The 23,196-nt window shown below is 29.9% G+C and overlaps 1 protein-coding gene across 4 annotated transcripts in view; it reads left to right on the top strand.

The window, feature by feature from the left end:
• Window positions 1-23,196, top strand: part of LOC129973000 (serine/threonine-protein phosphatase 4 regulatory subunit 1-like) — a 125,850-nt gene that overhangs the window by 67,169 nt on the left and 35,485 nt on the right. For 3 of the 4 annotated variants that reach the window (XM_056087335.1, XM_056087336.1, XM_056087337.1), the window contains one exon: window positions 17,356-17,462. The exons of the other annotated variant lie outside the window; for it this stretch is intronic. In XM_056087335.1, the coding sequence (XP_055943310.1) occupies window positions 17,356-17,462 (107 nt within the window). The remainder of the gene's footprint in view (window positions 1-17,355; window positions 17,463-23,196) is intronic. 4 annotated transcript variants of the gene reach the window in all.

The raw sequence follows: 23,196 nt of genomic DNA, 5'->3' as shown, positions 1-23,196 counted from the left end.
AAATGTGAGATCAACTACTTTTCCAAGATTGAAATCACAACAGCTTATTTGTTATTTTCAAAATATATTTTAGCCTTTTTTCTTTTGAGGTATGGAATTTCTATGATAAGTCATGTAAAACTTCTTCATTTTTTTTTTTTCAGTTTTTCTTTTCCTATCTAAAAAATTTGTTACAGAGGAGATTCAATTTGTTAAATAAATAATAGATATATTCTTTTAATAAATAAATATTATTGACTAAAGAAATAATCTTTAAAACAATCTATTAGATAAATTTAATACTGTTTTTTCCTGATCAGTATTCAGGAAATAATATTGAAAGTCACTTGACGTTTTCTTCATCCTTTTAGATTATTTTCCTTTTTATTAGAGGCTACTGTAATATGCCAGATCATTATATACATAATCATTTTTAAAATTTTGATTTTATAACATTATTAGAATTGACTTGATAGAGAATTCCAATAATTTTAATTATCAGTTTATTAACTTTCTCAAAAGAACAGGAACAAATATGCGATTCAGAAATTAATTATATAAATGATATTATGTTATGCAAAACATTTTTGAATATCAAAAAATACTTATAAAATTAATTTAGAAGATTTTCTCTAGAATCAGTAGCCAGAACTAGGCAGCTTATAAAAACTTTATAGCTTTATAAATACCACAATAATTGCACACAATATTCTAATGCAGAAATGCCATTCTTTCTATCAAAATGTTGCTTGAAACTTTTAATTTTTAGTAAGCCAAATACTAACTCTGCAATTTCTGTCATATTAAAACATTTAAACTTCAAAACAAAAGCAAAACAATTTTTACTTAACAGTTTTTCAGATCATAAGAAACGAAAAGATACAAAAAATACTATAGTTAAATTATGTTTTAATTTATACTATAGTTATATTATACTTTAGTTAAATTATGTTTTAATTTATATACAGTTTGCATTCAAATTCAATTTTATGAATCAGTTATGAATATGTATCACATTATAACTCATTACAGGCTGAGTTCAGATCTAAGTTTATTTTAATTGCTTTTTTTGTATTTTTCTTCTAATGATTTAGTTAAAAATATTAATTAATCAGATAGGAAGAAAAATTATATAAGGGGTTTTATGACTTTTACAGTGTGAAACATTGGTTAATTCACATTTATTCATTATGCTAGATGTCGACTGAACACTAAATAACTAATCTAATATTATTTTGATAATTATTCACAATATAAATTCAATTAGAAATATTTAAGGGGGAAAAAAAGTTTTGTCCAAAATATCTCATGGTACTCTTTCTGCAAAGTCATTAAAGTTCTTTTTCCTGAAGTCCTTCCATCACATCATGCATATGCAATTTCAATTGTAGCTTTAATCTACAATTTGTACAATTTAAATCTACAATATATTCTTTATTGCCTTCATTTATAATTATAAAAAGGAAAATTATAATTTTATAAAAGGAAAATAGTAAATCCTGTATAAAACTTCAGTTGATCTTATTTTTTTCTGTTTCTTTTTTTTAACTATCTAATGATAATAGACTTATTTAGTACACTTTGAACTTTCACTACTATTCCATAATACAAAACTGTGATAGTAGATGCTAAACATTTCATTTGATCAATTCTATTTATATCAGAATTGTATCAAAAAATCTTATTTCATTCTTCTTTACACACTATTTCCTTTTTTGCATGGAAATGTTGTTTAGTTAATTAGATTTCAAGCTAAGAATGTATTAATTAGAAGAAAACATTTGTTATAAAATTATCATTTTAATTGAAAAATAAAATTTATTCATCTGTAAAAAACATCACCAAAATTAAGATGTTTAATTTTTTTGCAACATAATTGTTTTTCTTATACCGAAATTCTTTCATCTTTTAGTGGAAACTTAAAGTGGAATTCTCATTTTTCACAGAATGTCGACTTATCAGTGTTTCTTATTGTTAACGTGTAATGGATTATAGTAAAAGCATTTCCAGTTTACAATATTATGCTTTTTTAGTGTCCTGGGTTTTGAACTGTGCAGATTTTTAGAAATTTGTCATTTTTCAATTTCATAAATTTTTTAATTAATATCTGTGTGGGGAAAATGCCATCTTTCAGTTATAAATCTTTTCTTTTGAAATTAATTTAAATTAAATTTTATTTTTAAATGAATTTTTAGAATGTTCCGAATTGGAAACATTGGCTTATAAATGGATGTTAGACATTGTTTGCAATTATTACTAAATATGAATCCACGGAATTTTGTTATTTTATGGTGTTTTTGAATTGTAAGAGTGTTTAGAAAAAATGTAGTACTTAAATCTTGTAATATTTATAGGCGAAAGTGTATTAAAAATTTATTAAATTTATTTTAAAAATGTGGAAAATTACTGAAGAACAAGCAAATGATTATTTTTAGATTTGAGGATTATAGGGATTAATATAAAATTATAAATTTTGATTGTTCTTCAAAAATCTGAATTTTAGATTTATTCAGATGCCATTTTTCATGCACATTTCTAGATAACAGATTTTGTCTAGCATTTTCTTTTCCCCTTTTATGTTTAGAATAATTTTATTTTTGGTGCTTTGAATTAGAAAGAATTGCAAAGCATTTTAATTTTCTATCTTTTCTTGTCTTTTTTTTTTTTTTGTTTGTTTCAAATTTCAAATGTATTGGTGTGCAACATTAAAAAAATAATAGAAAAAGTTGCTTTTTTTGGGGGGGGATTATTGTTTTGCCAACTGGTTCTTAAAATAATTGGAATTAATTTTATTTCTTTTGCTTATTTTATTCAAAGCTGAAATAAACATTTGTCTGTATTTTGAAAGAAACTTCCTTAAAATTTCAATTCCTTTGTAATCTAAATTAACTTCAGCAGATTAAACTTATTGCAAAAGTAAAACCAAAAATGTGCTAATTGTTTCACCCTCTATGTAACTAATAAAGCATGATGATTAATTTTATCATGCTAATTTTTCATAACAATAAATGTATTTTGTTGGATGAAATTGGTTGTCACCAAAAAGAAATTCTAATGTATAAAGCAAAGGAATTTCAGTTTACATAATTGGGACCCCCACCCATTCTTTTGGATGTTGCTTTGTGAAAGAAGAAGGAAAAAAAAAAAAAACGATATATTAATAACGATATATTAAAATACGATATATTAAATTAAAACATGTGTCCTTATATTTTTATTATTTTGTAAATTTTTAAAAATAATATGAATATGAAATTTAATTCATTATATACTAAACTAACCTATTGAATGATCATCATAATTCTCTGAATGCCAGTTTTTTTCAACTATGAAATTTGTGAAGTTTAGTACTATGGTTCTTCAAATGACCCTAACTGATCTCCTTCGATTTTATAACATTTGGTAAAGCCGTATTCTCTATAAAAGATTTTTTTTTTTTTTTTTAAATTTGGCTGCAGATTTTCTAGGATTGTTACTCATCCATGAATCAATGGTTTTAGTAAATTATTTGAAAAGCCCAAACGCCGACCGGTTGCAGCTTCTTTGTCGAGTGGGGAAAACAAAAGAATCGCTCCCTATTTTTCGACGAGTATCAATGTTGGTAAGTCAAGATGACAGTGATGATTGTGCAGAAGTAGAATATGTCCCTGTTTGGTGTTTTTTGAAGTTTTATATATCTTGACCTGACATCTAATGACCATTAATTCACTGAGCCTGTACTTCTTTCAGGTTATTATTCGAAGGGAACTAATATTTTATAATTAAAATTTTTCAAAAGGAAGAAGGAAAAAGAGGAACTGAAACTGAGTTGCCTAGCATCAGCAACTAGAACCATTCTTAACAAAGTGCCTTCCTTTGCATATGTTGAGTATTAATTTATTTAGTACCTTTTAAGCCAGTTATCGTACTTGGCTTCTGAATCTTTGTCGCCCCAGTTTCTACGCCATTGTAAATATCTCTTGAAAGGTTTTAAAATCTTTTCTATATTGTGTCTGTTAAAGCTCGTAATTTTTCTCAATCAAATGGCTTACAGAATGAGAAGACATATTAAAAAACTGACAGTCAGTCACTTGAAGCATTGTAATTTTTTAATGAGGAATGATAGGCCAATATATTTAAATTAGAAAATCATATTGATTAAAGTTACAATTTACCATTATTAGCAGTATTCTTTTTACAGAAGAATCTCATGAAATTGATTTCACAATAATTAGCCGCCTCTCATTGAGCAAGCAATCGTTGCTTCTTCCGCAGCCTCCAATCCCGCCTTTCCTTTATTGTTCCTGATATCATTTTTAAAAAAGAAGAGTACTATAAAAATTGCAGCTTATTCGGGATCAGTTGTTACATTAACAACTAGCTGCAATGAACTGTAACGAAATAATATGCGTAAGCGGTATAGTATAATGTACATAGCTTTTAAATGTGGTATCACTTTCTTTCCTGAAATACGGGCCTACTATTCTTCTTAACACGGATAGGCCCGAAAGTCCCGATGCTAATAAAAAAAAAAAATTAAAATTTGAAAGAAAAAGTTGTTTTTGTTAATAACTTAATGCAGTTTAAAAACCTTCGAGGAAGTTATGAGAACTACCCCTCGAAAAGAGAAACGTGAATTTTAACCGACGATTAAGTTCGAAGCCCCGATCTTCCCTACTGATTGTGAAGGAAATTAAAAGACATTCTACCGTATTTATTGCGACTGGTTCTATAGAACTTTGCGGTCGCATATAAATTTTTAAACCTGGGGAAGGCAATAGATACCGAAAAAGTCATTTTACTGGAAAACCTTGGGCTTGCCGAAATTCCGCCGGAGCAAGAACATAGTCTGTAGTTCGACATTACGGGTATTTATTGTTTGCATTGACACGTAATAAATGCTTAGTTGCTTTTCATGATTTATTGTTTTCAGCAGTTATTCGTCCAATTATTTTTACGTATATTTTGTTCATATTTTCCTTGAATCGTTGCTTACGTCCTACATCAGATCTGCTGGTACAAAATTCTGCCTTCTTTCAAATGTTGCGCTTTGTGAAACGCATTGAAGAGGGAAATAATATTTACCCACTGTCATTTTGCGAATGCAATAATAAATAAAAAATGGAGTGAGTCTATCGAAACGTTTCCGTTTATATTATCGATAATCGCATTTTATCGAGGATTGCATCAAAACCGAATGCTGTCCGTTTTATAAATGTGCGAACCAATATACTCGATTTTTTCGCTATTTTCTTGCCTATTTCCTAAGAATATATTATTTTTAATGTAAAATATACTTTTATATTAAATATAACACATAAATTCTTAACAACTTCTTTTAAAAAATTAAGATGAGAATGTTATGTACATTAAACCATTTTTAAATCTGATAACTTTCCGAAAAATTGAATGGATCTTGAAAGCAATGAAGTTCATTTTTTTTGTAATAATTTATTATTTTTTTAATGATACAACTTATGATTAAAAATACAAGCGTCAAAACACTTTGCAAGTAAATTTAATTATTTAAAATATCTAATACTTCCATTTTACTGGAATGGCAATGCTGAAGATAAAACAATCCTTTGTATGGAAGCATAATTTTAACTATTAAAAAATTGCCTGTGTAACTAAACCTTTCTTTATGCATCGTGACATTTATGAGCCAAATTTCAGTAAATGTTTTTTGTGATGTTCAGACTGTTAATTCATTTTTTAAAAATAAATTTAAATGAAAATGTCAGTTGCATCAAATGATGACCGTTTGGGTCAATTCATATTTCTCCCAAAATAAAACTGATAACCATGAGCGTATGTACTGATCATAATCAGCATTTCCACTGCTGAGTATAATTAATTTCGATAACAGATCCGAAGTATGTTTATTGACTCTATCCGAAAGAAGATATGAAATATTTCTTAGTTTTATTATGCACATTTACAAGAATTCCTAATTAAACTACATGTTATGTTGACTATTATTCTAGCTTTGAAATCTAATCGAATTTTCTGTCATTCACACTTTAATGTCGGTGCCATTTTTGTTTCGTCGCTTATTTTCCAATCAAACCCGATGAATTTATGTCGAGTTCCTTATAAAAAGCCAGCATATCAAAAAAATTTTAAAAAACTCTTTTTCATGAAGTTTCTTTTATTAAGAAACCAACACATTGAACTCTGTAATTCAATATGTTTGTTTTTTAATAAATGCAAGCAATATATAATTTGCGGAAATTTGAAAAGCATTTGTAAACTGTAGAAATTGGATAGAAAGATTAAAAAGTAAGGCCCGTTTATTAATCAATTTCTTTTTCGGTAAGGACATTGAATAAAATTATCCTGAACGCTTATGGGTCGAAAACTTCCGACGTTCTTTTCCTGTCTTTAATGATCATCTTTTTATGCATTGTATATTCTCATTGTAAACTTATTCTTTTTACTTGTTATTACAGTGGTTACTTCGGAATTGGAAATATGTGGATATATAATTTAATGTGCGTATGTGAGTTCTTTTATCGATATGAGCTCAATTTCTTTCCAAGTTTACATTCGTTATTGCGAATATTTAAATATAATTCAATTCAATATCAGTTTCAGAATTAATATTTAATTATATTTTTTTATTTAGTGCATTTGTATGCTTGAATTCATACACTAAATATAAAAATATTTGCTCCGAAATGCGTGGAAATCATTTTAAACATTGTAATCGCTTCAAAAACAGACTTAGTCTTTTATTACCTAATAATCTAAATTTTGAGTAGTATTGCAAATGTACATCTGGTAATGCTATGTTCGTTTTGTAAATTGTCGAAAAGCTTTTAAGAATTATTTAAAAATGATTTCGGAGTATTAAATTTTTTTTAAAAAAATCATTATCAGTTTATTATGGAGGTTGATTTTGGTAAAGAAACCGAAATGCGTTTCGAAAATTTAAGACGTTGAAGACACGATTTTTCCTTCCCAAAATTTAACCTGCACTAAAATTCGGCGTTTTTTGAATTTGGCTTTAAAAATTTTCTGAATTCTTTCTTTCTCCACTTGTTTTAATTCAGGTGGATTATGCTAGAGATAATAGTCTCTGGTGTCAGATTCTTTGTGTCATTCAACTTCCGGAGGGCATTATTTCTAAATAAGTAAAAGTAGTTTATACGCTAGGAAAACCAAACTTCTGAATATATTTCCTTGAAACTTTATTATTGTTATTTGTTCTCACTGTTCTCTTAAAAAACTTCCTGCGATCTCACAATGAATGAACGGATTTAAAAATTATGAAATTTCCAAAGACATCGCACTGTACAGACATATATATATTGAAACAGTTACGGTATGAACACTGTTGTTAGTTTATATATAGAACTATACAAGATATATTCATACAATATGCAATTTCATTGGGAAACTCCAAGAAGAAGCGAAGAAAAGTCAAGCTACTGACGAATACGCGTTAAAAACTTTCCAGTTAGCTGGGTATCATAGTAAATAATATCCCTTGAATAATTTATGGAAACTGAAAATTCCTTAGGCAGTTTTTAAAAATCTGAGGGAAAATAATATCAATGATTTTCTGTTTGTTCTGATGGTTTTTCATTTCCATTTCGTGCAATTGTTTTCCGTTTAATTGTTTGTCTTAAGCATTTATCAGTAAATTCCTTTAATTAATATTTTTTTATACAAACTTCGGTAGAATGATAGACATTTTAAGCAGTATTTGCCCTTCTCCTCAAAATGAGCTCTCTATGAATGAGAATAAATTTGGCAGACATTCGCATTCGTCTGATGCAAAACCGACATTTTCTTCTCGTAGTAGAGTTTTTACCTGTTCCTTTCGATAACTAAATTATTCAAGACTTCATTTTATACTTTACAAATATCTCAACTTGGGGGGGGGGATTTCAATAATTGTATTTGCCTAAATGTTGTGGGAAATAGATCATTTTTAAATATTGCCAGTTTATAAATTAAGTCGATTGCTCTCCCTGCATGAGGATGAACGTGAGGATTGTCGAGTGGCCTCAGAAGCCCGTCTTGTTGCAAGTCATGTTAGCGAGTCTCGTATCGTGGCGAGAGAATGTTGTATATTAACAGGAATTCTTCGCATTTGGCAGAAACGCGCATGTAGGTTTGAACTTCGTTTGTCAGTTCATGGCGGCAGTCTTCAAAAGCTGAGCCGTCGTCCAACCAGAAACGAGCCTACCTTTTTACCTTGCCCCTCTCTGCTGTAGGGAGAGACGTGCAGGTATTTCGCGAAAAATTCGTTCTCTCCCGAGGATGAAATACCGCATTAGGTCAGTGGCCTCGCATTCTCTCTTTTGACTTTCTCATGATCGCGTTTTGGAGTAGCTTGGCAGAATATTGTACTTATTTTATTCATTTAGAGCTTACAGTGCCGAATATTCTTTCGATTGCTCCTACAGTGTTTAAATTCTGAGAATTGGAATCAAGCGACATGGAACATGCCTTTTAGAGTCGATGTTCCTTATGGCGAGTCAGATTTTCAAAACTGAATTCTACGGTCCCCAAGAATGGAGGAGTTGAAGGAATTATTGGACTAAACCCTAAAAATATGTTAATTAAATGAAATTGTATCAATGAGAAACGTTGGAGCATAGATTATTTAATTTTTGTACTTTTCTGTTTTCTCTCGAGGCTAATTCATCCACATTCATCAAATGCAATAAGTTTCTCATTGAAAGTTACGAGAATTCGAATAGTGGTTTTAAGTTGTTCAGTTTGGCCTTTTTGTATGAAAAATTTGATTGCTAAAAGTAAGTTTAAAAGTTCTAATATGGGTAATGTTTCAATCCCAAATAAGTTGGAGTTCCGTCTTCTGATCTAGTCATTTTAAATCTTAATAATAAGCATTTTAAAATTATTTGAGTCTAACTTTTAAAAAATGAAAATGTAGTAATGAGTTTATATTTAAGTTCATCTGATTACTTAGTTTTGAATTGCAATAGTACTAATTAATACCATTTCTCAATTCCAAATGAGTGCTTCAGTGTACTAAATATTATTCACACAGTTTTCTTCGTTTGGCCATGCTAACTTCTTTCATATAGATTTCGCATTATTTGCTAGAAATCAGCAAATTTGTTGTTAAGTCTGTATGCCATATTTCACTTGTTTAGCATAAATCATTTTGAGTAATCGTGCACACAGACAGACATAATGCTAGAAAATTCAGGGAAATCTGAATTCTGGAGTTCGAGTTTTTTGACGATTGCAATACTTTCTCTGTACTTCGTATGCAAGGGGAGGGGTAAATGAATACCTCCACTGAGAAAAGTGATTTCTTTTGATTAGTTTACGACTCGTGTCAATCTTTTGCATTTAGCAGCATTTTCTGTTTTATTGAATTATTGACTCGTCTAAACTTGTCGCGGACCTTTTAGTGGCGTAAGAACGGGAGAAAAAAAAAGATTGTATAAATAATTGTAAATTAGCAAATTGTATAAAATAGAAAATGAGAATCTTGAAACGTGCTCTCTTGAAGACCATCATGAAGTCAGCATGCTCAACATTCCACTCATCCTTTTCATTCCCTCCCTTTGAAGGGGGAGAATTACTATTTAACCTGTTTTCTGTGTATTCTGCCCGAGGGAAAGACCTTTTCTTCAGTGGTCATGGGAAACTGCGAAGAGTCTTCAGCTGATTGGCGGAGAGTGTGAAAATTTCTACACCCCCAAGAACCAGTTTTCAACCGAAATTCATTCACTTTGGGGCGAGGGAGAGTAAATTCCGTTTCGTGAATAGTACAATAACATTGCGTCCATCCATTCCCCCCCTCCCTTCTCGTACCGTGAAGCTGCAAATAAATTTTTGCGCTTTTATGTGAAATTTGACGCTGCTGGGAAGGGGGGGGGAATCAGTATTTGGGTTACTTTTTTTCATTTAATTATTATTTTTATCTGAAAACCTATAAATATTATGACAAAAAAATGATGAATGCAGAAGTAATGTCGCGTTTTTATATTCGAGAGTGTTAATCTCAAGATAAAAAGGTGCCATTTCAGATATCCTTCTCCCATTCAAAAATGAAGAGGATAGGTTAGTTGTGTCTCAGATATGCTGAACGCCAAAGGCCATAATGAATGAAAGATTTCACTAAATTCGATCATTAATGATTTTATTGAAGTGCTTTTGTCTGTGTACTGAAAATCTCCGAAACCTGACCATAATTATAATATTTGCTTGATAATATTTTATAACTGATTAAATCTTTAAATCAAAGAGTCTTGTTAATGAAGTAGCATTTTACTTGTTGAAAAGAGGAAGGGAGTGGAGGAAGAACGGAAACATGAATAGAAAAAAGAAGCAATATTCAATACATTAGAATTCTTTAGCTGAGGGGATTTTCCTTGCCGCACATTGGAATGCAGCAATCTGTGGCTTCTTGGTAGGTTGCCGAGTCTGGGATTCTTGTGGTCTAAAGCTGTGTCTTTCATTTCGACGTTTAATCAAATAATATATAAGCCAAATAACGCCCTCCAGCATAGATAGGTTTCAACTTCATAAAATCATTTGTTATGCTTGACTTAAAAACTGAGTGTTTGTAGGTATAAAAATTAATTTACTTTTGTTCTCTGTTCTTTTAGCCAGTAGATGATTTGAATGATCTCCCATTTCTGAAAAACGATATTAAAACCATGCTTCCCGTTTATGCATATGCCTAAATTTGTTATACCGGACGAACGCCTTCCCATCTTCACACTCGGCCTAATATTTGATGGTAATCTGTAATGCTATTGAGCTTTTTATTTTCAGATGTCGGAAGAAAGTATTTATTAAGCGAAATATTTGTACGGTGTAAAAATTATTATTGTAACCAGTCAAACCTAACAACTTGCACGCAGTATTGATTTTACAAATTTGCACTAGTTTATTATACCCTTTTAACTCATCCATACGGAGGAAATTGTCTGGCATCATCTTCCCAGGAAAGAAATGCTGCTTCATTCGATACGTTTTCTCCTCGTTAGTGTCAAGCGTTTAGCTTTTGCGGGCCATAATACATATTTGCGCTTGTGATATTTTTTGAAAATTCGCCAAAATATGAGACTGATAAACAGGAAATGTTTTCGGAAAGGTGGAGTAAAATTGCTTCATTAACTAAGAATTAACATGAATAGTTCCTTTCCTCGTCTTACTTTTGCAACCTGGGCCTCAAATATAAGTATGGAATGTGATAGTCCTTATTTGCTGGCTAGATCGAAGTCACCTAGTCATCGCATACCATAGCGGATCAGTGACTGCAGTGTTTGCGCTCGGTGTGGCAACTGACTTTACCCTTTGGCCCACGGAGGGTAGCTGTTGGTGTAGGCGTTGGTTCATCGGCCAAAAATTCTCTTCTCCGATAGTTGATGATAAGCGGCTCACTTCCTCGTGGTTTTCAGAGCGCCAGCGACATGGACTCTATGGCGCCAGGATCCTTCGGTTCTCACAGACGAGTCTTCCCGTAATCTGACTTGATTACAGTTAGCATATCATTTTTCCAATCCATGGGGGGGGAGGGGACAGTTTTTGAATTTATTTATCAGGGGCACATGAACAGAAATGAATTGACTGAAGACGCGCTTGCATTATTGTGCTAAAAGCTTATTTTTACCCAGTTTTATGTCGTTTTATACTGTTTAATCTTTCATTTACAATTATCATAACTAATTTCAAATTACGAAATAAGAATGTCTAATTTGCAGTCCGGATGACAAGAAATGAAAAAATAATTAAATTGAATGATTAACTGATGTTCTGAATATTTTCGAATGGTTTATTATGCTAAAATTAAGCAGTGCCTTTAAATATACCTTGAAAATTAATGAATTGAAAGCAGATGTGATCTGACTCACTGGGAGCTTTTAGATATTAAATATAGAAATAAAAGAAAATGAAATATTCAAGAACGGTCGTAAATAATTTTAAAAAATCACCAAAGCATGAAAAGGTTAGGAATGAATCTCTTTTATCACTTATATTATCGGTTACGTGACGGTGATTGTAAGGAAACATAATGCTAATTTTTTCAATATGCATGATTTGTTGATAAATAAAAATCGAGTTTTGGAATATATTTCTTATCTGAACAAATTATAGAAAGCATTAAGAACTTGAAATTTAGGGTAAGCATATTAATTCAAATAAAAGTCGTTATGGCTATGTTTCACATCTAAACAATAAAGCCACATTCAGTCAAAATTTTCACTTCACATTATTATTCAATGATGAGAAAGAATGCTGTCAACTTTTCAAACTGCGAAAGTCAGTTAAATATTTGATTCATTTTTCTGAGTCATTTCGGAACAAATACAAACATGTATTCTGAGAGTATCTGCCTATAAAAAATGAACCTAATTAATTCATTTAAATTTTGGCTATTTTTCCCAAAAACTTTGGAGGAAAACATTTAAAAAAAATGACACCATCATGACTTACTTTTTAAAAATTATTTTGGGTAATTTTTCTTTCAATTGTTATCGTTTCTTCCGAAAAATGAGCGTAAATGATTTTAAAATTGGAAAATTTATAAGTTCCTTAACTGAGTAACATTAAAACTTTGAACTACTCTATACTATTTAAAAAGAAATTTTTCTGATTTGATTACATATCATTCGACATCGTTTTTAATGGCATTGAAATAGGGATTTAACGTGTCCTAAAAGCAAACGTAGATCAATTGCTTAGATAGGGGAAGGGATAGGATAGGATAAGAAAAGTATAATTTTTGCAAGCAAATGAAACAAATATTCAATTATAGCAGCGACTTCAGGCAATGAAAGACGAACGACATTTTATATGTTTTCGTAAAAAAAATGATGACCGAAAATGTATTTTCACGTCACAAAAAAATATCTTTCACACATTACGAAATTTAGCTTTTCAGCAAAATAAGTTTCATTTTTGTGCAAGTTTTATAAATCGTTATTAATTTTTTAAAAAAATGAGCGTAGACGATTCTGTATTAAGAAAAAGTGTAGGTACTCCTTTGCTTAGTATTGACTTAATGATGTCCAAAAGAAAACATTAAGTACACGGCTCACATTCTAACGAAGACTCGGAGAAGTCTTGGACAAATGAGTTATTTTTTTATTGTTGATGAACAAAAATACGTATGAAAAGCACATGTCTGAGAGAAAATGTTAGAAGTAGAGACCAGTAAGAAATTTATCAGGAAAAATGCTTTTTTTCCCCACATTTTTTAATAACAAAAAATTAGCCGTTTAAATTATTCCAAAATAAAAATTGAAATATTGAAAAATTATGCTGCTAAAATGACAAATTTTTGAAACTTGCCAGCTATTAATGGCTTTTAAAATCGTCTGTTTCGATTATTTTTATATTTCAATTAAAAGTAATTAGTTTTAATTAAACAGACAGTAAAAAGAATTTTCAATTGCACAAGCCTCCTTCCTTCTTAATAACTGTCATGCATTTCGCTCTTTTCTTTCACTTCATCTTGCGGAATTTATGATTAATCTACTATATTTTAAAAAAATTTCTGAAATAAATAAATAAATGTACGGCAATAAATAGCGTACTTTGTTTCAAATTTCGGTTTTCATATTAATCAGTGAATTCAGTTTTGTTCGTCAGATTTTAGAGGCTTGTATCAATTGTTTATCTGTTTTGTTTTATGAAGAAATTCAGAACCGTATGTAAAATGCAAGGTAAAGAATACTTAAAATTAGATAGCTAACAAAAATCTTTTGCATTTATCACATTTTACAGATAAAATAATTTTATGAACCGAATTTAATCGAATGTTTTATGTATGCAGGTATTTCATATTTGCTGAAAAGTGTTGCGATTGGCGGCTCATTTTATAAAGAACTGCTATTATGCGTCTTGTTTCCTGCGATGTTAATTAAAGTATGTGCGTTGACATGCGCGCTTGTCTGGACTTCGTATTTCAGTGCGGAGCAAAAACTTTATTTATAAACACTTTGTTTTCATTCTGCCCCAAAAAGTGACCGCGGCTTCTAGGAACCTTATCGGCTTCGAGATGGAAGCGTTTCTTTCTCTTTCACTCAAGCCCTGTGCTCTGTTTTTCAGCTGCTTTCTTATTCTTTGGTTTAACTAATCCGAATCAAAATATGCCTTTAGCCTTATCCATTATAAATAACAGAGGAATTCATAAATAGTTTGCATGCTAAATAAATTCAGACGGATTTTCATCAAAATATTTGCCACGAGTGCTTCGAAACATAGGGAAATTTTTATTGAGACTATGAATTTTAAAGAGACCTTTGTTTTCTTTTACAGATGATATTTGAAGCAGTTTTTAAAATAGTATATTTGGAAATATGATTTTTATTTTTTAATATTTTTTTTAAATATCATTTTTGTAAAAATTGTCTTAATCATACAAAACATTTATGTAATAAGATGTTATTCAGAAGGAGGGGAGGGACTTTTTTCAGACGCTCAATATAAAAAAAAAACTGAATATCCTGTATAGAAATTATATACATACTCTTTTGTATGCGTAATTAAGTAAGCTTTATCTACAGACTGATCTGAAAATTTTTCAGTAACTCAATTCAATTTCAAGTTTTATTGCAAAATCTTTTTTTCTCTCTCTCTTTTTCTTGGAATTTGTCTTTTCCCACTACCTTTAGTCTATTTTCGTTAGTAAGTAATCATTCTAAAAAATGTATGCAGAGTTTTACTTAGTGTTTACATCTAGAAAACCCTTCTCACTTCAACATCTTTTTCTCTCCCCCCCCTTCTATTATCTTTTTGGTCTTAGTATTTATTTTGATCTAGCATTTAATAAGAAAACTGATTTGATTATTTTTCAAAAATGATATATTTTGACAGTACGTGTTAATGACTGGAGCTGCTTTTATCAATTGATAAACAAATGATTTAAGAAGTTGGGTAATCAATGTATAATAAAGATAAAATATGATTTAAATGCACAATATAAAATAAACACTGATGGACAGTGTTTTAAAACGAGTGCATCGAATACTAGAAAATATAGTAAACATACTATATTAAAAGAGAACATTGCTTCTTTATTACATTTTCATTTGTGTGACTGGAGCATTTTTGATTATCCCCCTGAACAAGTTTTAGATTAGACAATAAAGATATTTGTAATTTTCCTTCAAAAATGAGTTTCTACCATATTCTTATCCAAGTGCCTTTAATGAACTATTTTATTTTCTTATGGATGTAAATGTTTCTTTGCTTCAGTATTGTATATAGTTTGAATCGTTTTATTTATCTCTTGTTAGCCTCCGATAATGTTTATCCACTTCGAGGGTCATCAACTGTTTATTTTCCGTAATTTTATGTGCGATGCAGTTGTTAGATATAAACTTGTGTTGAATAGTTTTTACTAAAGAAAAAGTTATGCAATTGCCCGAAAGGATTGAATTAAGCTTTGATTAATTTGAAATGAAAAAAAATGAAAATAATTATTTAAATAAGATTTTAAATTAAAAGCAATGAACTACTTTTTCGCTTTTTAAATATTGTAAAATTTAAAATTAGTTGTTGTTGCATCCCCTGCCTTTGACAGTGGTGAGCCCGTTTATATGCGTGTGTGTCACAAAGCCAATGCGGATTTCTCGAACTAAATAAGTTTAGCTTTCCTTTGGAAGCAGTTTTATTTTTACACAGCTTCAGGGGCATTTTTTGTATATCTATTTCTGCGGAGACGCATGAAATAAACGAGTAAAGTAAACCAAATACCAACTTAAAGAATCTTCATTTAAAAGCACGGTAACCAGTTTAATTAATAGTGTTAACAAACTTTTGCAATATGTAAAATTATTCATCTAAATTTTTGCATATTCTTCTGTGTGTATTCTGCTGTCGTTTTGAAAAGCGACAGTTAGATAGCTTGTTACGGGTGAATCCCGGTATTACTTTCAGAACAACTTTGTTGAATTATCATTTTTTATTTAATATCTTATTACTGGAGGAAATATCTCTAACAAACCCAGTTTTTTACAATCGATTATAATCCCCCCCCCTTCTCCAGTTTGAATGATACCCCGACACTTTGGAGAGAATTTTGAAATTTGAGGTTATTTTTTAGCATAAAGCAATAGCTTTTGTAATTCTAGTTGTTAGTTAAATCTGTTAAAATTAATGAATTTAGTAACCTGCTGTCATTGGTATTCTGCTATTAAATGATTTCAGCTTAATTCGTTGATTTTTTATTTTATTTGTTATTTTTTAAGATGTGCCTCACACAAAATGCACTTTCTTTCTTTCTTTTTTTTTTTTTTTTTTTTGAAAAGGCAGAAAATTTGTTCACAAATGATCTGAACCTTATTCTTTGAAAACAACTGAGGCAGCACTGCCCATGCGATGCTTAGTGTTTTCGTTTGGGTTTTCCCCCTGTTATGTTTGTATGTGCAGTCCGTCCATTCGCGCGATGCGTGTATAAGATGAGGAGCAGCGGTGTTGCAGCGTGTTTTTACGAGTGTTTAAATGTCATGGGCAAATGCACCCACCTGTAAGGGTTTAGATGTCGGAACTTCTGAGAAAAAGAATCAATAAACATCCTTTTCCAGATGCGTCAATGAAGCAGCTGCTGTGGCAGCTGTGTCATTTCTTCTGATGAGGGATTTTTCACCTTTTGGAAATTCAGATTTCACCGCTATTTTTATCGGATTTTATTTTCTTTTTAAATGCAAATTTTGTGTGAATCGCACTACTTATTATTCGCTTTGGTACTGATCGCATGAATGTTGAATGATAATTTCAGAGGTTGAGTTCTGCTGTTTGTAAAGCTGTATATTGCTTTGCAAAACTGAGTTTGAACTTTTAAAATTGAAGCTGTAATCAATAGAGATTTTCAAACAAAACAAATTTTCACGGATTTTGGTGTTTTCGGAGTTGAATTTTATCGTTCTTGAGATTACATAATATTTCTATAGTAATTTTAATATCCCAGGCCCTTTTTATTAAAGTTTATTCATCTTAATGTTCAGCTGATCGTACTTATTTTATTTCTCTGTGTAATAATAATTTCACTACTCAGATCCCCTCCCCCTCTGAAGCCTTTGTTTTGTCTGGGTTTTTCATTTCCTTATTCGTCAGTCTTTTGTAACACGCACTTAGCGATTCCCAATTGAATTGCATGTAGTGAATCATTCAGTAACAATTATAACAAATAATCAAAAAGTATCATCACAATATAATTAAAATAGACGGAATATTAAAAAAAATTGCGTGGGAAATATGATGAATCATATTGTGTCTAAAATTTTATTTAGTCTTGTTAATAGAAGGTGATATTTTAATCATCTGTGCAATTTCTGTATTATGTGATTTATTTGTACCATGATTACATTTCTTGCTTGCCTGGAAGTCGCTCCAGAAATACGTTTTTATGTACGTTGCAAATAGTGAAATGTTCGTGTTGTCTTTTTTTGACAGGCAAGTTGTGGTTCGGAATTTGCTGGAAACTCTGCGTTTGGTACACGAGAACAAGGATGATGTGGCGAGCGTCGTCAATGTCTTGTGTAGTATATCCGAAGATTATGGTGAGTTTTTCTTTAGTTAGTCTTGAATTCGATTCGCAGAATCCTGATGTATCAAGAAACAAAGGTTATTTTAAGAATAGTATCACATCAGGGAAAGCTATGGAAATTGAAATATTATTCTGTCAGGAATTGTCTCTTCAAATAGTATTTTATTTGCCTCTGTATTTCACTTATGAAAGTAACTTATTCGATGACTGAGTAAGTAAGTCAAATTTCCATTCCACCAGCCCCATGTTTTTGCAACATCCAGTTTTATTTGCAAGTACAAGTGAGGTAACATGAGGGGTATTCGTGGATCAACGCCCATCTTTTTACTTACTGAATTTCCATTATTAATTTCCAGCTAATAGGGGTTAGTGCTTTTAGCTTTCTTGTGACGGTAATAGAAAGAGTCTTGGATGGGCAGTGTGATGGTTGATTTTTTTTTTTTTTTTTTTTGTGAATGCTTCAATAAGATAGTTAGTTCTTTATTCTTAATCACCCTTACTTCAATTCTATTCGCATCTTGTACTCCTAACGTATGGAGGTAAAAGTTCGCATGTCAGGCAGTTGGTCATGGAATCATGGGTTATGTTATATTATGATGTAAATTATTATAGCCGAATGTTTTACATGTTCTCATATTTCAGAATCTTTGTGAAGAAAAAAAAGGAGTGGTGGAATGGGCCCCGTTATTTTTATTTTTTTAATGTTCGTGTGTTAATAGAGATAGATGATATTTGTGTCCGGAAGGGAAATGGGACAGTCTGTACCTTAACAAAATGGATTCTTCAAGTTTGGTAACATAAAATAACAAAACGTTTGCCCGATTACAGAAATGTGTGTAATATTTATAGATTTGAAAAACTGAATGTGTATATAAATACTATTTATTTCTTTTGGATGAAACTTTATAGAATGGTATTTATTTTCTATATTACAGTATTTATATTATTCATAAGTTAAATCTATTTTTATTTATTTCAGTGCATTAGTGTAGATTTAAGGCGCTGTAACCTATTACTGCTTACAAAAACTGAAATGCATAAGTCTTTCCAAATTTTAGAAATTCGCACTACTACTTCAAATTTCTTCGATTTTTCTCACAAATACTCTAAAAGCAAGATTTTTGTGACAGTCGCCGTGGCAAACAATATTTTGGCATCCGAAATTTCTTAAGTAATTAGGTTTGTTTGGTTTCAGCAAATACGTCAAAACTTGGGGGGAAAATTTTAATTGAAAAAATTTTAAAAAATGTTAAATTGCTACGTTTACTTACGTTTAACGATTATTATCAAAATAAATACCTTCATATTCTAAGTTGTAAGCATATTTACATTATCACTCGTATTGTTTAACTAAACGTCGTATCGTTCCCCCCCCCCCTTCCCTTCAATTGAAAATTCTTTTATAACTAATGACTTTTTTTAATTTTCTCAGATTTTTATAAATTGTTTGGACAGATGTATCATTTCTGTTAAAGGAATTCCTTTAAAACTTTGATTCAACAGATTTTTCTTTTTTAAATAAAATATCACCCGATATAAAGATTTTGCATAAGACTCGTTAACATTAAAAATTTGTGTGTATTTAAATAAAATATACTTGTGTTCATATTTATAAAAAATCTGTAATTATTAAAATTATACTCTCGTATTATTTTAATTTTGGGGAGATTTTATGCTTGGTTCTTCCCACCAGCTTATTGATTTGAATACATCAACCAAATGAATACGTGCGGGCGCACAAGTCATGAATTTGAATTTTTTTAGTATGTGTTTTTGAAAACTATCTGGATTTGAAAGCCTAAATAGTCTTCTTCTCTTTCTTTCCTGTGTGCTAACATAAGTGTATTTTTGTTTTTATTAAATGCACTGTAGTAAATAAAAGTTATTGTAATAAATGCATCTGAATATAGCTGTTAAATAAAAGTGTCAAATAAAATATTTTTGCATATAAAATACAAATATGCATGAGTTATAAAATGGGAAATATAATTTCTAATGAGTTTTCTACGAGAATTTTTGCGATTTTGGAGACCAGCTGATATCAAAAGGAGGTGTTTAGGTCTAGGCAAGAATAGAACAGTAAGGCATACAACCACTTTTCTATTTAAAATAGTTGCAGATTGCTGCACGCCTGGCTATATTCGAATAAAAGACATTTTCAGTGAATATAAAGTATTTTTAAAATTGGCAACTAAAGCTGTCACGAAAAGCTGTTTATTAAGGTTGCTACTATAAATGAAAGAAATAATAATCGGTATAAGAAATAATAAAAATAATAGTAAGGAATATGAACGTTTTCAATTCATGACAATTAATTGAACTGTTTTAAGCGCATCGGTAGATGAGACGATTTCTTTAGACAACAGTGTTGCTGTGCTGAATCGAGAATTTAAAACTGCAATCTAAGTGACCTTCACTTATGCGGGAAATTTCTCTCAGCAGATGTTGCTTGTGCGAGTAAACAAGTGGATACGACCGTGGCCTAGATTAATTTCCCCCCAAAAAATTATTGTGATGTTTCCTTTCCCCTGTGTATGCAAATGAGTGCTTATATCCGACATCTTTTCTTCTTCGTATCGAATTGCTTTTGCTGAATGTAAAATCCCTCTGAACCTTTTAGTCCCTAATAGGCATGTGCATTCCGCTGCTTAGACTTCATTCGGTAATGGGTTAAGAATTTGGATCATGAAAAAGTTGGGGATTAAGTTCATAGCGAATTATAGATTGGATGAGTCATTGCTAATAGTTTGATCGTTTGTTAATGGTAAATGTAATTAATTTTGATTTAAGTTGAATTTCTAGTTTACTTCATAAAGTCATTCTTTTTTCTTTTCAAATTTATTATATTTTTCGTTATAAAAGTTCGCTAACTGGTTAAAATGATTGTATTTTTTTCTGTCTAGTACGTCGTGACAGTGGAATTTCTTACTTAATTTTTCACTTCTTGATAGGCTTAAGTTAAGAAATTTTTAAGCAGTTCATTTTCAGGAAAATATTTTAGGAAAAATTGTTTGAAAATTTACTTTCTAATACATTAATAATTTTGGACAGTGAAGGTATTATTATATTTATCTTTTTTATTACGGGAGTAGAATTTTTGCCAGAAAATGAAAATTTTCTCACAAAAACGATTTTACAGAAGTCGCTTTCTTCCGGCTTATCCAGAAGATATAAGCAGAGCGTTTCAATGGAGAGCCATTGTTCAAAAATGATTTAACCGCATCTCCATAGCGAACGTGAAGCACAGCCACGCGGCGCCCGCGAATGTAAACATTCCACCACTTGTGATAAAAAATTTAGAAGACGTCCATAATCGTGTCTTTTTTTTTTAATTATTATTCTTACTTAAATTTGTAAGAAACAAGAGATCGACTATCATTACTATTATTGTTTTAATATATAGAATATTGTAATGATGATTCAACACGATGACAGAATTTCATCTTCGCGATCTATCGTCCAAGATTAATCAATATATCGCGATTTATTTATTACAATAATAAATTATAAATAACGTCTTTCAGATTTTGACTTATGAGAAGAGGAGCATTGTTACCTTGTTTATAATTTTCATTTAAATGGTAAAATAGTAGTGATTTTTCCTACCATATTTAAAATATAGTGATGTTAAAATTATCCCAATAGAGAGAGTTTCAGTTGCATTTCCTTCTAATTTTGTTTGTTCTTAATCTTAAGCTTATTGTCTTGAAAAATTCAGTATATGAATAATATTTTATATTATCTTTAAAAATATAATAATTTTTGTTAAAAAAATTTAATAATTTTTTAAAAAAATATATAAGTTTTTAAAAAGGTATTGGTGCCAAATTAAATAAGCAATTTGAATTTAAAGATAAAATTATTACAGTTGAAGAAGCTTGGTCATAAAATTTGAGAAATTAAAATTAGTAATTCTTGAGTTTGTATGAATATTTAGTATTACGGAAGGAAAGTGCATTTTTGAAAGCATATTGCAGAATTTTAAGTATTAGAAAAAAATTTGAATTCTGAGGGAATTGCAATACAATGGACAAAGAAAAGCTTCCGTTTACATCATCATTAATATTGACTCATCAAAAATATAACCAACATGCAAAAAATGTACTTATATTTCTGAATAGTAATAATATCTCAAGTTATTTTATCAATATTTAGGTATATTATGAAAGTCAAATTATAAAATTGATTAAAAAGTGTTATTACAGGCAACTTTAGATTAAAAAAAACAACCATTAAAAATCTTTATAAAATTAAAATCAAATATTTCAACAAAAATATCTCCAATTAAATAAATTTAAACGGGGGATATATTTTAGACATTTGAAATGGCTAAATATTTGAAAAGAGAGAGGGGGGGGGAACAGGGAAAGAACAAAGCAAATATTAAAATTTTAAAGGAGTGTTAGAATTGCAACATATTTTTCAATTATATAATCTGAAATAGGGGGAGGGATTTATCTTATTAGCATATTCTCATTATCATTGCCTATTTTATTATCGTAAAACCAATTTTAGTGTCCTACTATTGAAACAAAAGATCAAATTCGTTTAAGCACGCACTGCTGAATTTTAAATTTTTATTATCAATAATATATTTTTGTGACATTGAATTTTTCCTCTTCTTTTCTTCGTATCAAATTCTTTTGTGACAAAAACTGATTTGAGTTGGAATATCACTATTTTGTTAAATCACGCGATTTTAGACTTCTCTGTTGACTGTCTCGAAAATGCAACAAATAGCCTGCCGATTTTTCCCATGGCAGAATGAATGAAAATGATGTTGTCGAATGGTGCTAAATGAATGCTATTCAAAGCTTCATAACTCAATCAGATTTTGTCGCTGAAGATTAGAAAATTTTATTATTTAAAAGTCCGACGTTTCATTGATCGTAGGATTATATTTACTGTAGGCAATTTAGATTTCAGAAATATGTTTATTGTCCGAAATGCTAAAAAATATTATTGACGCTATTTAGATCTTTAATAATATAGAAATTTAAGGTAGGTAACTACGTTGAAAGGCCGATCCTCCCCCACATTAGGATTTTTTTTTTTTTTTTTTTTTTTTAAATTGAATAGTAATATTTAAACAGGGTTCTGTATGAAACCGTTACGTTTGCATTTACATACATTTCAATTCTGTTTTGCATTCCCTCAAACTCCAATTTTTTTAACGAAAAACCTCATAAATACTAGACAAATAAGTAATGATTCATTTAGGGATATTTTATAGTTGCTTTCGTGCTTTACAATGTTTGGAAGAATCATATTATTTATCATTTAAACTTTTAAATTGACAGAATGGATAGAAATACGGATTATTTTTTATAATTCTGGAACTTCATGAACTATTTCTTAAGCTATTTCGAAAATTTTAAGCAAATCCTTTCAAAATATTGCTATTTTCTAACATTTTTGTAAAAAATTCCATTTCATACGTAGTCACTTACTTTAATAGAATAGCCCATTTAGATATTGTATATTCTGCAATGCATGCAAGACTTCATTCTTGGATTATTCTATTTTCTATTCAAAATTTTTTAAATGTTGAATAAAAGTTTTTGTATTCATTTAGATTTTCCCAATTCAGTCTAAAAAGAATAGTTATAGAAATTCAGAATTATATATAGAATATAAACTTTTATGAATTGATAGAAGATCAGATTTCAGAGGAGATGATTGAAAATGACTGGAATAGAAGAATGCAAGGCTTATATAATAATAGAGTCCTTATTTTCCAAGTTATT

The sequence above is a fragment of the Argiope bruennichi genome, chromosome 6 (genome assembly GCF_947563725.1).
Source record: "Argiope bruennichi chromosome 6, qqArgBrue1.1, whole genome shotgun sequence".
In the NCBI taxonomy this organism is placed as follows: domain Eukaryota; kingdom Metazoa; phylum Arthropoda; class Arachnida; order Araneae; family Araneidae; genus Argiope; species Argiope bruennichi.
This window is presented reverse-complemented; position numbering and strand designations above follow the sequence as displayed.